This window comes from Melozone crissalis, unplaced genomic scaffold (assembly GCF_028551555.1).
Source record: "Melozone crissalis strain CALT ecotype California unplaced genomic scaffold, PUWL_Pcris_2 ptg000018l_1, whole genome shotgun sequence".
Classification (NCBI taxonomy): Eukaryota; Metazoa; Chordata; class Aves; order Passeriformes; family Passerellidae; genus Melozone; species Melozone crissalis.
Genome location: NW_026535796.1, coordinates 22,805,186 through 22,818,662, shown reverse-complemented (window position 1 = coordinate 22,818,662; position 13,477 = coordinate 22,805,186). Strand labels below are relative to the sequence as shown.

The window sequence follows — 13,477 nt, the reverse complement described above, 5'->3', positions numbered from 1 at the left end:
TTGCTTAACTTGAGGGTGTCTGCTACTGTTTTGCTTTAATGTGAATTAAAATAGGGAACAAGAACTTCTAATTTAACTGTAGAAGCAGGAAAAGAAAGCCAGAGGGTGCCTACCCACTAATAGAGACAAACTAGAGAAAAGTTTAGAGGATTCAATCTCAGTAGGCTGTAATGGGAAGGAAGCATTCCCTCCTGAGAGAAGGAAAGCATCAGCCTCACACAACAAATTCTCATTGCCTGGAGTCCCACTAATAAGTCTTTTTTTTTTTGAAGGCTGTCTTCTCAGAACCAGAGCCTTGGGGTCAGTGTATGGTGTATGACAGCTATTGAATAAGATTTTAGACTCAAGTACCAAAATAATTTTGTTATTACCTTGGTCATTAATTGGCGTAATCACAGCTGATATAAATAAAGCAAAGTCTGCTGATGCAGCAGACCTCCATGTCATGTAGCCAAAATTTAATTTAGGAAAATGAACATCCAAAACTGCAGCTCCTGTTGTCAGCTTGGGGGAATAGTGAGATATTCCAGTTATTGCCCACACCTGCACCATCCTGACTCTCAACAGCTGAAGAGAGGTCAGTGAATCTGCAAAAATTCAATGTGGTCCCGAGTAATGCAAAACTATAAGCTTGATGCACACAGACCTTCTCTGGATAGAGCACAGGTCAGCAGTTCAGGGAGATCAGTTTTTATTCATGTCTTTGCCTTTTGATCTGGTCGGTAATCCAGAAGGAAGAGAAGTCACTTTCTCTGTATTTTTTCCACATCTGCAAAATGGGAATACTGTCTCTCCTTTGCAAAGTGCTAGGAGATCTACTGAAGAAATACCAAACAAAAGAGCTAAGTTTCAATAATAACATTCCCCTCAAAACAACACAACCATGACTGTGTAGGTGATCAAATTAAAAAATTAGGTTGACAGTTTCCTCAAGTGCATGGCAAAAAGGAAGGCCAACTAAGGGTGCTAAACCTCAGCGTGACATCCTTCAAGCAGAAAACCAACGCTCCCTTTTCTCCCCCATCACCATGACCAGATCCGCTGGAAGAAGCCAAGAGCCATCACGGCAGGAAAGAGAGCAAGTGGTTAGGGCCCAGGGTCTCTGTGTCCAACCCCCGTTAGACAGGAGGGGAAAAGGAGGGGAAAGGGATGCTGACCTTCCTACCAAACAAGGGTGGCACAACACACAGGAGAGAGGGCAGCAGCACCAGCATGTGCTGTCTGCCCTGGGGTAACTGTTAACCAGCAGCCTTGGGGCACAGCACCAAGGTGACCTTGATGCAGACAGGACCACCTCCAGCCACCACGTGCACACAAAGACATGCATTTCATGAGTCCCCTGCCAGAAAGTGTCTGAAGCCCCCAACAGGAGGACGATTTTTCACTGCACAGTGGCATGGCAGCCCTTTGGAAGACCAGCATTATCAAACTAAGCACATCCTGGGAGACAGCCCAAGGCTCACAGTGATTCATGGTGCAGATACAGCCATGCACACAGCAGCCTGTGGGATTCTCTGGGGAGAAGCAGACAAGGAGAGGCAGCATGCAACTTGCACGACATCCTACCCAAATCCTGAAGGGAAGGAACAGTATCTCACTGCCTATCAAGGCAGTGTCCCCATATGTTTGTCTCCAGCAGTCTCTGTATAAAAGGAGTAGACAGCCCTTCTGATACCAAGCACTCTGCCTAACACACACAGAGATAAGAGACTCTAGGTTCCCATATGCTACCAAAGTTTAGCCAAGCTGACTTGGAAAAGAGGCTGTGCAGCCCACTGCATACCAGTTCAACACCACAGCATCTCTCAATAGCCTTCCTGAGCCACAGGCAACACTCTGCAAAGGCTACAGGCAAATAGCTGTAATTCTAGTAGCCTGCAAGTCCTGCAAGCAACTTAGCAAGCAACAAAGGCATCTAGTAAGCCTGAAGTCAGTACAGCTGCTGCAAGTGACAGGGCCACAGCAGAACCTCATTATTGTGTAGCATATCAGCTAGCCATTGGTAAGTTGTGTATCTTTCCAAACGTCCTAAAACAAGACATAGACAAATTTCCATATGAATTTCAACAGTTTTAAACAGAAGAAACAATTTAAACAGAGAAAATTTAAATTAAATTTAATGACTTGATAGGAGCTCTCTTTCTAATGTAAAAAAAAAAAAATCCTTTAAAACTCAATTCATTTTTTGCTTCTGGCTCTTAATGATTTCTTTATTGCTGAGACATGATAAAGCAGCAGGGTCAATCATTCTTCTACATTTTCATACCTTCAAGAACCTAACATTTATTTCCATACAAAATAATTTAAAATAAAAGTATTCAGTCATTTTACCAAAAAAAAAAAAAAAAAAAAGCAGCTTTTGGGTTGATTGATCCTTTTGGTCAACAAGAGAGCTAGGATTCCACTTTAGCTGCTTAGTTTATATCTGGCCCTCATTGGAGCAGGAATTCAGAAATAAAAAATATATTGAAAAGGAGGCAGCATAATCAAATGTTTGAGATTTGAGCAACTCCCTTCTCAACAGACAACAGCATTCAAGATTATATGGCTTGATTCACAGCTATCCAACACTCAAACACACCTATGCATACATACACACACACTCACTCTGCATAGAACCGTATTTCAGTGATACTGGCATTGTTTCAATACCCCTCGTCTCAGCCTGCATTCTCAGCACATTCTATTGTGCTCCCACCCAAAAGTGAGTAAGGAAACTTTGACTGTGTTAGTCTAGAAAGAATCACAGAGGCAATAAGCAAGACCCGCTGGCAGGATCCATTTCCCTCTTGTTCTGTAAAGCTCAAATCAACTCAGCTATTTTTTGGTCCCATATATTTTAGGGAAAGCTTCTCAAAACCACTCATGAGACTGTTTATTTTGTCCTGTTATATCTAAGTGAAGGCCTGTTCCCCCTATAGTTTAGTTTCCAGGGAAAGCCCTTATCCTTGGCCCTCGGGATCTGGTAGGTGGCAGCACTTCTCCTACAGTTTGATCTCAGGGGTGCTGTGTAATCCAGTCCACCCCCCAAATTAATTTAGCCATTGCTACACTTCAGGAGGCCAACCTACAAACTGCTTACAGATTGCCTGCTGCTGCACAATGTGAGTTTTTAAGTTCATGTGATGGAGAGCAAGCTGAGAGCATGAACTGAAGCTTTGCTCTCCTTCAGTTTACACAGATCAGTGCTTCTCTGTGGCTGCAGTTCTGCAGATCCTTAGCATATGTGCATAGCCACGGCAAAGCTCAGCACTGTCTTACGTGTTTGCAAGATGCTGTTAAATAATTTGTCTCCTCCATGAGTCAAAAAATCTTATCAAAGTGACTCCATGAGAAGACTGTGAAGGTTAAGGCAGTGAGGTGAACATGCTGGTGTAGGAGTTTTACACCAGCATGGAAACTAGAGCCCAAATTCCATTTTTCTTAGGCAAGGATCTAAACAGTAGGCTGAAGTGGGGAGCACGTTAACTTCTCGCTGCTTTCTGCCTCCCACTGTATTGCCTGCTGACCATCTTAGTCTCCCTGCTGTCCTCTCTGTTCTGTACTGAGCTTGGTGGACTCCTGGTTCCCCCTTCAGTATGCAGGGAATGTCAATACCTCGTGGTGAATCCCCCTCAGTGGCAAGGCATCTAAGAGGCAGACTCAAATATTGAGCCAGGCACAGCTCTGGCTATTTGGTGACCCAGTGTCTTCAGACAGCCTTGTACCAAGCAATTCTGTGACTCGTGCACTGCCTTCTGAGTCAGCAAAACTGTACCAAACACCCTATCCACCCATCTTCCCAAACTGGGCTAAGCAAACTGTTTGTTGGAATAGCAGCATTATGGGACTGAAGTCCAAAATTCAGATTTAATCACTTCAAATTTATTTGCAGCCTAAATAATAGGTATAATATCAAAATTATTTTTCTGCATTCAGATTTAGAAAGCAGAGAAGGAAGAAAATATTAAACCCACCTACTACTGCTTCCAGGTTTCCACAGCTGCTACAACCTGGATCTCAAAGAGGAGCTGGCAAAATGCAGCAACTGACCTGTGTTCGCTGAATTTAAAGGCCAAAGACTGATTACTGAAAACTACCTCCATGTTTCCAGACTAAAATTGCATTCCTATAATTCCTGGAGGTATGAATAAAGGAGTAAATAGGGAGTGAATAAAGATATGTGCTGGCTGATATCATCTCCCTCCCTGTTAGGTATATTAGCTTGATTAAATGCTATGTTGAGCCACTACACTAATTCCAGCTTCAAAATAAATTAAAATCTGCTAGCCACATTATCTTCATGGCCACTGAGGCTAGTGGGCTTTGTTCTCAGTAGGCTTCTGATGCAGAAGTGAAAGTCTCATTAATGCATCAGGTGTGGCCACCATTTTAAATACACTACAAATGTCCTGTCTATGCTCTACGCCACTGCTGGGTCAAAAACTACAGTGTTAAGCAACTTACACATACTTGTTTTCTGGACTGCCTTTTTTTTATTGGAGTCTGTGCCACAAGGTTCTGCTGAAAACAATTTGTTTTAACCCAAGTGAAGCAACTCTGTAGGTATGCTCTGACCTTCTGTCACACTTTTCAAAGACAAAAAGAAGTCTTCCATTAGCCAGCACATGAGAGAAAGGGAGTACAGCTCTGAGTACTCTCTGTTACCCTAGATCTGCTGGCCTTTCACTGATGGTCTTCTTCAAGCAAGGAAAGTCTCTGCTTCAAGCCCTGGCTAAAGCAAAGTAGTACCCATCATATTTTAGGTAGCCTGCTCACAAGAGACTGTAACCACAAACCTAACGTACTTCTTTGCTTTCTCCACAGAAATTAGCTTGTGGCTCAGCTAAGGAGACTGACCTGCATGGTCCATCTTCCCAAAAAGGCCAGATTAGGACAGCTGATCCCCTTCCAGCTCTGACACTGGCTGAAGCCAGCCAACAGGAGCTTCTCTTCCTCTAACAGGAAGAACATATACTTATAATCAAGCATCAAGACTGTGGATATTAGCTGGATTAAATGGTTTAGTGGGCTAAAACAGAAGGGCCTATCAAATTAGGACATCCCTACTTTGCAGAATTTAATATATTAACATCCTTCTGGGCACATCCTTGGGAGGTTTGGTACAAACATTTCCTTTCTCTGATGTCAGATGCAAGCTGCACAATTCTTCCTGTGATAGATCAAGTGATTAGATTTTAACAAAAGGAACTAGGCACTTAGGAGTTTTAGCACCAGGCTCATACCTCTGTCCTTCTCCCTGCTCAACTAAGGGACTTTTCTCATTCCTCACTTTTGTTAACAACAGGTACTTAGAGCAATTAGACATTATCGCCTCTCTGGTCTTTATTACTTCCTAGCTTAGCATCAGCTACTTAGTATGCAATAAAAAAAGCTGAATTAATAGGATGGGTGCTGCTTCCCTTCTTTATTCTGTATGAAAACACTGGGTCATGGAGCCACATGGGCAGGCTGTGATCTGTAATGCTTTAGACCATACTTGCCATTTGCCACAGTAATTTATAAGGGGGAAAAAACCACAGGTAGTAAATGAACAGACATACAGCGATCATAGAGAAGGTGATGTAGGGAATATAGGTAGACTATAGAGTCATAAAGGCTGCAGAGATTTCAGGTTCAGCAGAATAGCTTTGCCGCTGTGCCTGTGCTGGGAATTAGCTGCCACACAGACCTGCCAGTTGCACAGGCAAGCCTAGGGACACAGGTATGAAGTATCGCTCATGTGAAAATAAAACCCAAGGACTACTGAGCAGCTCTTGCATGCCTGGGAATAATTGTTATGAACCTTTAATCTAGGGATTGCAACAAAGTTCTGTGTTCCCCATGTTTGGTGTTCAAAAAGAGGCTTTCCCGTAATTGCCCAGCCAAGTAAAACCTCATCTTTTTCCTTCTCTCTCTACCTTAACTCTCCATTAACCCTTAGCTTTATTACAGGACCTCAGAGAATTATGTATTTTCTTCCTATCCCTGATCCCCAGTATTTCTAAGCCTCAGTTTGTCATTCCCAAGAGGGAAGGGACAAGAGCTTTGAGCTCTTAAATCCTGCTGTCGGCTCTTGCCTGATAGAGGTAAGTAGGGAAACTGATAGAAAGCTGAAGAAAAGGAGCCTGTCCCTTGTCAGCATTCACCTGTAATGGACTCAAAATGTGGGGTTACATACCATAACTAGACCCGAGAACAGAAATGAATGGGGTACTTACACAGTTTCATCATTCTTGAACTCCAACTCCCCGTAAGTGTCTTCAAAGTCTTCGCCACCTCCTTTTGCTGTCCCTTCTACTGTCCTAAATGGCACTATGACTGTACCCCGCGCACCTGATGTCCTTAGGACTTTGACTTCCATCACACCAATGCTCTCACTGACGTGTATAATGTCACACTCAAATGTGAAGATGCCAGCGTGGTCATCATCCAGGATAGTCACTGTGGCCACACAAGGAGAAGCCAACATGGCCTTTGGATATGGGGAGTTACTGAGCTCTGGAGGCTCCTCACTCTCCACCACACGGAGATTACTGAGCCGCACAAAGAAATGCTCATCTTCCTCAAAGATGTCATCATCAATAATTCCCACAGAGAACTCCTTCTGGGTCTCCCCGGATTTCAAGACAACAGTCCCCTCTGTGAACTCATAGTCAGCACCAGCATTGGCAGAGCCATCCTCTGTTTTATAGTCCACATAGATGGTCTTGGACATGTCCCCTCCTTTCCGCACCACTGTCAGGAGAACAGCACCACAGTTCTCAAGACACTGGTAGGAGCATGGGTCAAAATAAATTTTGGAGATGAATTCCTCAGGTTCTTCTGGTCGTACCTCATGCAAGCTAGTGGTTCTCTTGGCTTGCTCAGCTGCATGTTTTTTCAGAATATTGCCAGCTCCTGTCATCATTCTGGTTGCTTGAATGCGATAAAAGGCTCTGCTCTTCTGCTGATGAGACAAGGCATAGTAGTTGGCCATCTCCACCAGCTGGTCCAAGTCCTTTTCTGGGTGCTTTTGCTTCAGGTCCTTTAGGATCCGGATCATCTCTTTGCGAGATTCATCTACCTCCTTCCCCTCCACAGTCACTAAGTTCCCATCTAGAAAGTGAGAGTTCATCATCTTGCCATCCATCTCAATTCCCTTAGAGTGATCACCTTCTGATTCTATGATAATGCCCCTGTGCTTATCAGTACGGTACTTTTTGTGCATATACTTGTAGAAAAGCAGACGTCTATCTGCTATCCAAGCCAGAACGACACAAAGTGGAAAGAAAAACAGCGTGAGCAGGCCTTCCCAAACCTGAACTACACCTGGAGAGAAGACAGCAAGGATCATGTACAACCAGATGTAAGCAAAAATGCTCCATGCAGCTGTGACAAAAAAAACCCTCAGGTGTTTTATCTTCCTGGTTTCCCCATCAGGGATCACATAGACACAGATGGCAATGATGATAAACATATTGAAAGCAGCGCTGCCAACAATTGTAGATGGCCCCAGGTCTCCAGCCATGAATCCATGCCCACACACTTCTATCAGAGACAAGAGGATCTCAGGAGCAGAGGAACCCAGAGCCATGAGGGTCAAGTTGGAAACAGTTTCATTCCAAATCCGAATCGTGGTTGTTGTGGTCTCTCCATTGGGTTTCTTAATTGTTATTTCCTTCTCCTGTGATGTAATGACCTCTATAGATGCCATGAAACGATCTGCAATGATGGAGACTCCAAGGAACATGTAGATCAGCGCTACAAAGTATACGATAACACGGGCAATTTTGTCCCCAAGGGATGGGTTTTCTGGGTACCATATTGGCAAGATAACACCCTCCTTGCAGTCAAAAGATCCTGAACACGAGCTGTTTTGTACTGTACTGGTTGAGTCTCCCGTCAGGCCAGCATCCACCTGCAAACCATGCAAAAACAGCACAAAAGTAACCAGCCCAAAATGGAGGAAGGCCGAGGTGACAGGCTGCAAGCTTAACCACGCCATACACAAGATGCAACTTCCACTGTGTAGATCCAAAAAGGCCGAGAACCTGAAACAAACAAAACAGAGAGGGGGGAGGGAAGCATGAGAGAGAAGGAAGATGCAACATTTACCCAAATGCACTTCAGTATCTCACCATTGAAGAGTACTGGTAGAGATGTATGGGCTGTCTCTCTGCCACTTTGAAGAAGGTATTTAGCAGGGACTCCAACAAACTGCAGCATTTACATGCCCTGCAGATCAACTGCTAGAAAAGTAATTCAGAGGAAAGGTACGTGTGTGTGTGTGTGTGTATATATATATAAGCTCATTCCTGACCTACATCATGTGCAACAGAACCTAATGCTCAGCTACCACTCACCTAGTGATGCCATGGTGATCCTCAGTGCACAGCACTTCAACTCAGCACAAGCTGTCAAACCTAAGGACCCCCCTGACTCAGAACCCAGGGAATAAAACAAGTCAAGCAGTCTCTAGCAACACAAAAAGTACCACTTAAGACCAGTGACCAATCTCCAAATGAAGTCCATTTGTATGACGTGATTCAGTCATAAATCATGGAGTACCTTTGTGACCAAATCATCCCCACAAACAGCCCCTCCTAACAGGCTGCAGAGTCTGCAGAAGAGTCCTACGGCTCCCCCAAGCTCTGATGCACAGGTGGTCCACGTTAGAAGATAAAGGTATCAACTCAGAAATAGGGCAGGAGACTCATGCTCGGCAAAGTGCCAAAGGCCATTTATCACTAGCCTCTCCTTTGCCATCTGGACAGTCACATTTTACATCAATAATCATACTTTTAAATGGTCACAGAAGCCTACAAAAATACCACATTTAGGCAAAGTTGTGCTCATAAAACTCAGAAGACAGAGCAAAATGCATATTCCCACTAACATTCCCTCTGCATCCCTAAGAAATTGATGTATTTTCAAATATCTTCTAAAATGAAAGTAATCTCTAACCTAAAATACCATACAAAAACAATGGAGCTGATCGATGTAGCACACAGATTTGGCATACCACTGCCCAACAACACCTTCTATTACTTACAGACTACATTGCTGTAGGGCATGCACCATTTAAAATTGGATTCTGAACCCTTCACATTATCATGGATCACACTATTCTCCTTCCTTCATAACGGGCCTCTGGAAGAATTTGATCTCAAGCTTAACTGACAAATCACATTTGTGAATCCAGACACAGGCAAGGATCTCACAGGAAACATCAACCTTAATAGTGGCATTATCTACAGCACTTGGAAGGTTCAAAAGCCTTAACTCCCACTAACTTTCATTGAGGTTTGTACTGCCAAATGAGCAGGCCTGGGATTCATTTCCCCTACTGTAACTACCAAATCTTGGGCAGCAAGTCAAACCAAGTCTCTCAGGCTCCCTTTGTGGTCAGAGGAGAGACTCATTTCCAGGGAGCGATCCTTCCCGTCCCACCCCGTGCTGACACAAAAGATGTATTTAAGATCTACATCTCCAGAAGGGATTATGTCCCTTCACACCTTTCTCTGCTGTCTCATGAGGGTGCCCAGTCAGGCAGTTTAGAGCAAGATGCCTGAACTTCAGATGACAGTAGTTCAAAGAGATTAACTAGCTCCTGAACACTTGAGGAGATACACCCTCCTCTCTGAACTGTAAATATTCCAGACAACATTATTGTGTTATCAGCAGTAATAAATGCATCTCAAATGGCTATTTTATCATCATATTGTGTTGGTTGCCTATTTCCAAAAGCGGGTGCAATCTTCCCAATATCAACAAAAAAACATTTTCAACTTTCAGATAAAAATCTATAAAGACAGCAAAACAGGAGGGAAAGCGTGAACACAGACTGCAAATGAACACAACTGTTCCTGACAAAGCACAGCAGAGGGAAGAGAATTGATTATGCAGTATCAGGATCACAAATCCATATCTGACACCCTTGATATTAAAAAACAATACAGTTCTTCATGCTGTGCTGACTAATTCAAAAGAGTGAAATTCTCCCATGTTCGCCTACATACCTTTCCGCTCCAATGCCTACCTACCTATCCCCCTGTATCCCACAGTCCTGGTGCCTGATTGAGCTCCCAGGGATGCGAGGGACCTCAGTCCCAGTGAGGACTGCTAGACAGCCTTGAAATCTCACTAAAACACCCCACTGCCTGCATATCTCAGGGTCACAGCAAGGACTGAACTGCCCAGCAAATACAACTCAGATTCAGTTTGATGCTCCATTTTCTCCTCCTTCCCTCTCTGCACAGTATTTGCCTAGATTTCGGGGTGCAGGGTGTTAGGAAACTCCTGAGAAAGGGCCAGTGAACATGTGCAGGCCAGTGACTGTGAGCAAGCCCAAGATCTCTGGGCTGCCAGGTAGATGTGTGCACACAACAGCAAAGATGACGCATTCCAGGTGCCTCTGACGCAAGGTGCACACAGAGACCAGCTGCACGAGCACAGCAGCTCCAAAAACACCCCAGGCACATCAGATCATCCTTTTCCATACTGCAGCTGCTGGCAGGTATCCACCAACCTCTTGAGACTTTCAGCTCCCAGCTCCTATTTAACTGTACCACATCCAGTAGGTGCTGTGTCTTCCAAGATCAGCCATGTAGAAATGGCTGACAGAAAGACAGGAGTACTTTCAAAAACATATACATGACTCAACCACCTAAATTTGGTTTCAAACATTATTTACGAGTCTAAGCATCACTTAAATTCAGAGCCTTGTCTAGGAATAGTGCAATGACTAAATGCCCTCTGAAATAAATCACTGCTACCACCAACCTCCTTCTCTGTGGGACAAACAACTTCTGTAATTAACACTGTCTACCTTCTGTAATACCATGATGGTTTCTATTGCTTGGCACTCCTCGACACACTCCAGGACCTTGCCAGTTCCACTTAAATTTTTAATTTGATTTTAAGCAGAGGCTAATTTTACTATTATTTATCAAACTAATAGTATGTTATCTCAAAGACAATCTCTGCCAGGGTAGCCTTTGTTTATGGGTTAGGATCTCCAAGCTCAGGCTATGCGTTGCAGACTAAAATCTCAGAAATTGGGAACATTTTTCTTCACTGATTTTCATTTGCTTTGACATCGAGTAGAGGTCACAATCATTTTTCTAAAATGAAACGATAATGACCTGATCCTGCAATTCTTTGCCACAGATAAAACTTCCCAGTGGGACCAACAGGAACTCTGCTTACAGCCATGCTGTCTAATAAGATCTTAATATATGTTCATTAACATGAAAAACAGCAACCTAACCAAAGTGAAAAATACAGTGAAGCATTCTTATGGTCATCCCCCTATTGAGAACTGCTACAAAAATGCTTTATAACAGAATAAAAGCATTAAATTTTAAAACTGGTCTTAAGAAAACATTGAGGTAATGCTTTGACATTCAGGTGACAGAGGACAGAAAAGTTAAAATTCACTCTCTAGCTCCAGGTCAACAAGGTTGCTTACACAAGGTGCAAGTTCTCCCTAATGTACAGCTACTAAACTCAGTCTAAAAACCAGAGGAGGGAATTCCTGGCCTGCCTGGAGTGGAGCAGACACTCCCCACTCCTCCTCTAAGCAGCGGCATTGATCTCAGCAGGGCTGACTATGACAGGAGCCAACCTTTAGCATGAGACTTGCTCTGAGCACCAGGCCTCCAGGTGGCCTTGCAGCACAATCCTGAGACACTCCTAGGCACTCAGGAGGCATCACGGTGTCACCCCTCTGACACCAGTGCAACAAAACACATCCACGTCTGGCAAACAGAGGACACCTTCCAGCACTGTCACTGCCCTGGCCCTACAAGATGCGAACATCAGGAGGCTGCAGCAACAGTACAAAGTTAGTTGGTACTGGATGACCACAAGGATCATAATTTCCACCATCTCTTTGCTATCAGACATAATTTTCTCCCACAGGTCTCTGCCCTGCTCCTGCTTCCAAACTGAATACACGCAAATGAGGGCACTGGCAGTGAAGGGACCAGAAAGTGCCCCCTGTATGGCAGGGTAAGTTCAAAGCAGTCAATCAATGCAAAAGAGAGACAAAGTGCTGTGAGCATCACTGCACCAGGATGAGCAAGCGTTCAACAGGAAGGCTCTGGGAAGACACATAATAGTTATTTTAGTGGAAGGAACTCCTTCTACAAGAGTTGACAATGGCCACATCATCTATAAATGCATAAATAGAACCCATAAGTAAAAAGATGAGTCTTGAAATCCTTCTGAAGACAGTCTAGAGGGTAGTATGGACCACGCTTGTCACAATTAAGGTCTCTTCCAACCCAAACCACTTTATGGTTCTATGAGACAAATTTTATGATATTTTATAATAGCTGAGTTTCAGAAGACTAATGGTTTGTCTCCTGTGGATTTGTATTTGGCATAAAGCTGGCAAGGCTATACTGATACCTTATAATTTAGCTTTTTGTGTACAACTTCTTTCATTAATCTAAAGGTAAGGATATTTTCAAAAGGAAGCATTTACAAGAAATAAAATCAAGAGGCAACGTAACACAGTGATGGCTGATACGTAACCTCTTCATACGAAGTTCCTATATCACTGCTCATTAAATACAAAACCAAAGGCAACCCCCTAAGTCCCTATTAATTTCTTATTTAGGCAAAATGCCCCTTAAACCATCAAAAAAGCCTTTGGATTTGACCTGGAAATAAGATTAAGTCTTCTGGCACCTCCCTCTCCTTCCCCTCTTCCTCCCACCTCCCAGATAAATGAGACATGGGAGTACATCTGTGACTAGCCAGGAAAGGCAGCTGATTAGATCTCAGCATGGGGTGAGCCCCACTCAGGCGTGGGTGCTGCACTGGAGCCAGGCAGAGATGGCTCAAGGTGCACTTAGCAGATACAGCACTGCTATCAGCATCATCTCACAGCCCCGCTCCAAAGCTGAGTGAGACAGAAATAAGGCTCAGCTTAATAACATGACTTCACATTCCTCAGTTCCAAAGCACATAAAAGCTTTTTGATTGAACATACAGGGGTTTTCACAACCATGAACTAAAATTGAAATGATAGCCTTTTTGCCAAAGAACACAAATGACTGACTTTTTGCAGAGGAGGTATTATACCTACTGCACAGTCCTCCCTCCCCCAGCATAAAAGCATGGCAAAATATTTAATATGAAACCAAGCCTATTTTTCAATTTTCTCCATTGAAATGCTATTGAGTCCCTTGCTCATCACTACAAGAATAGTATCCAGAATGCAAATTAAGATTTACCTGCAAGCCAAAGGCCACAGCAGTGTAATCAGATTCATTTTGCCTGACAAGTACAAATTTCCAACACAGACCAGGCCTTAAACTGTCAGACTAATGGCACATGCCTGCCTACCTGAAATGAGCACAACCAAGGAGCCCAAGCTGACTTTACACAGATTATGATACAGCAAAGAGGTAGTTTACCTCTGTACTACTGCACCAGCTAGGTTTTATGAGGGAAACAGCACAATAACTCATATCTAGACCATGACAGATCCCCACAGTTCGGCTCC

At 43.6% G+C, this 13,477-nt stretch overlaps 1 protein-coding gene across 6 annotated transcripts in view; it reads right to left on the bottom strand.

The window, feature by feature from the left end:
• SLC8A3 (solute carrier family 8 member A3) overlaps nt 1-13,477 on the bottom strand; it is a 112,898-nt gene that overhangs the window by 84,928 nt on the left and 14,493 nt on the right. For 5 of the 6 annotated variants that reach the window (XM_054275353.1, XM_054275352.1, XM_054275354.1 and 2 more), the window contains exon 2: nt 6,201-8,012. In XM_054275353.1, the coding sequence (XP_054131328.1) occupies nt 6,201-7,966 (1,766 nt within the window). In that variant the 5' untranslated portion in view covers nt 7,967-8,012. Of the gene's footprint in view, nt 1-6,200; nt 8,013-8,324; nt 9,303-13,477 lie in introns of those variants that run through there. The other variant, XM_054275351.1, reaches the window with a different exon arrangement.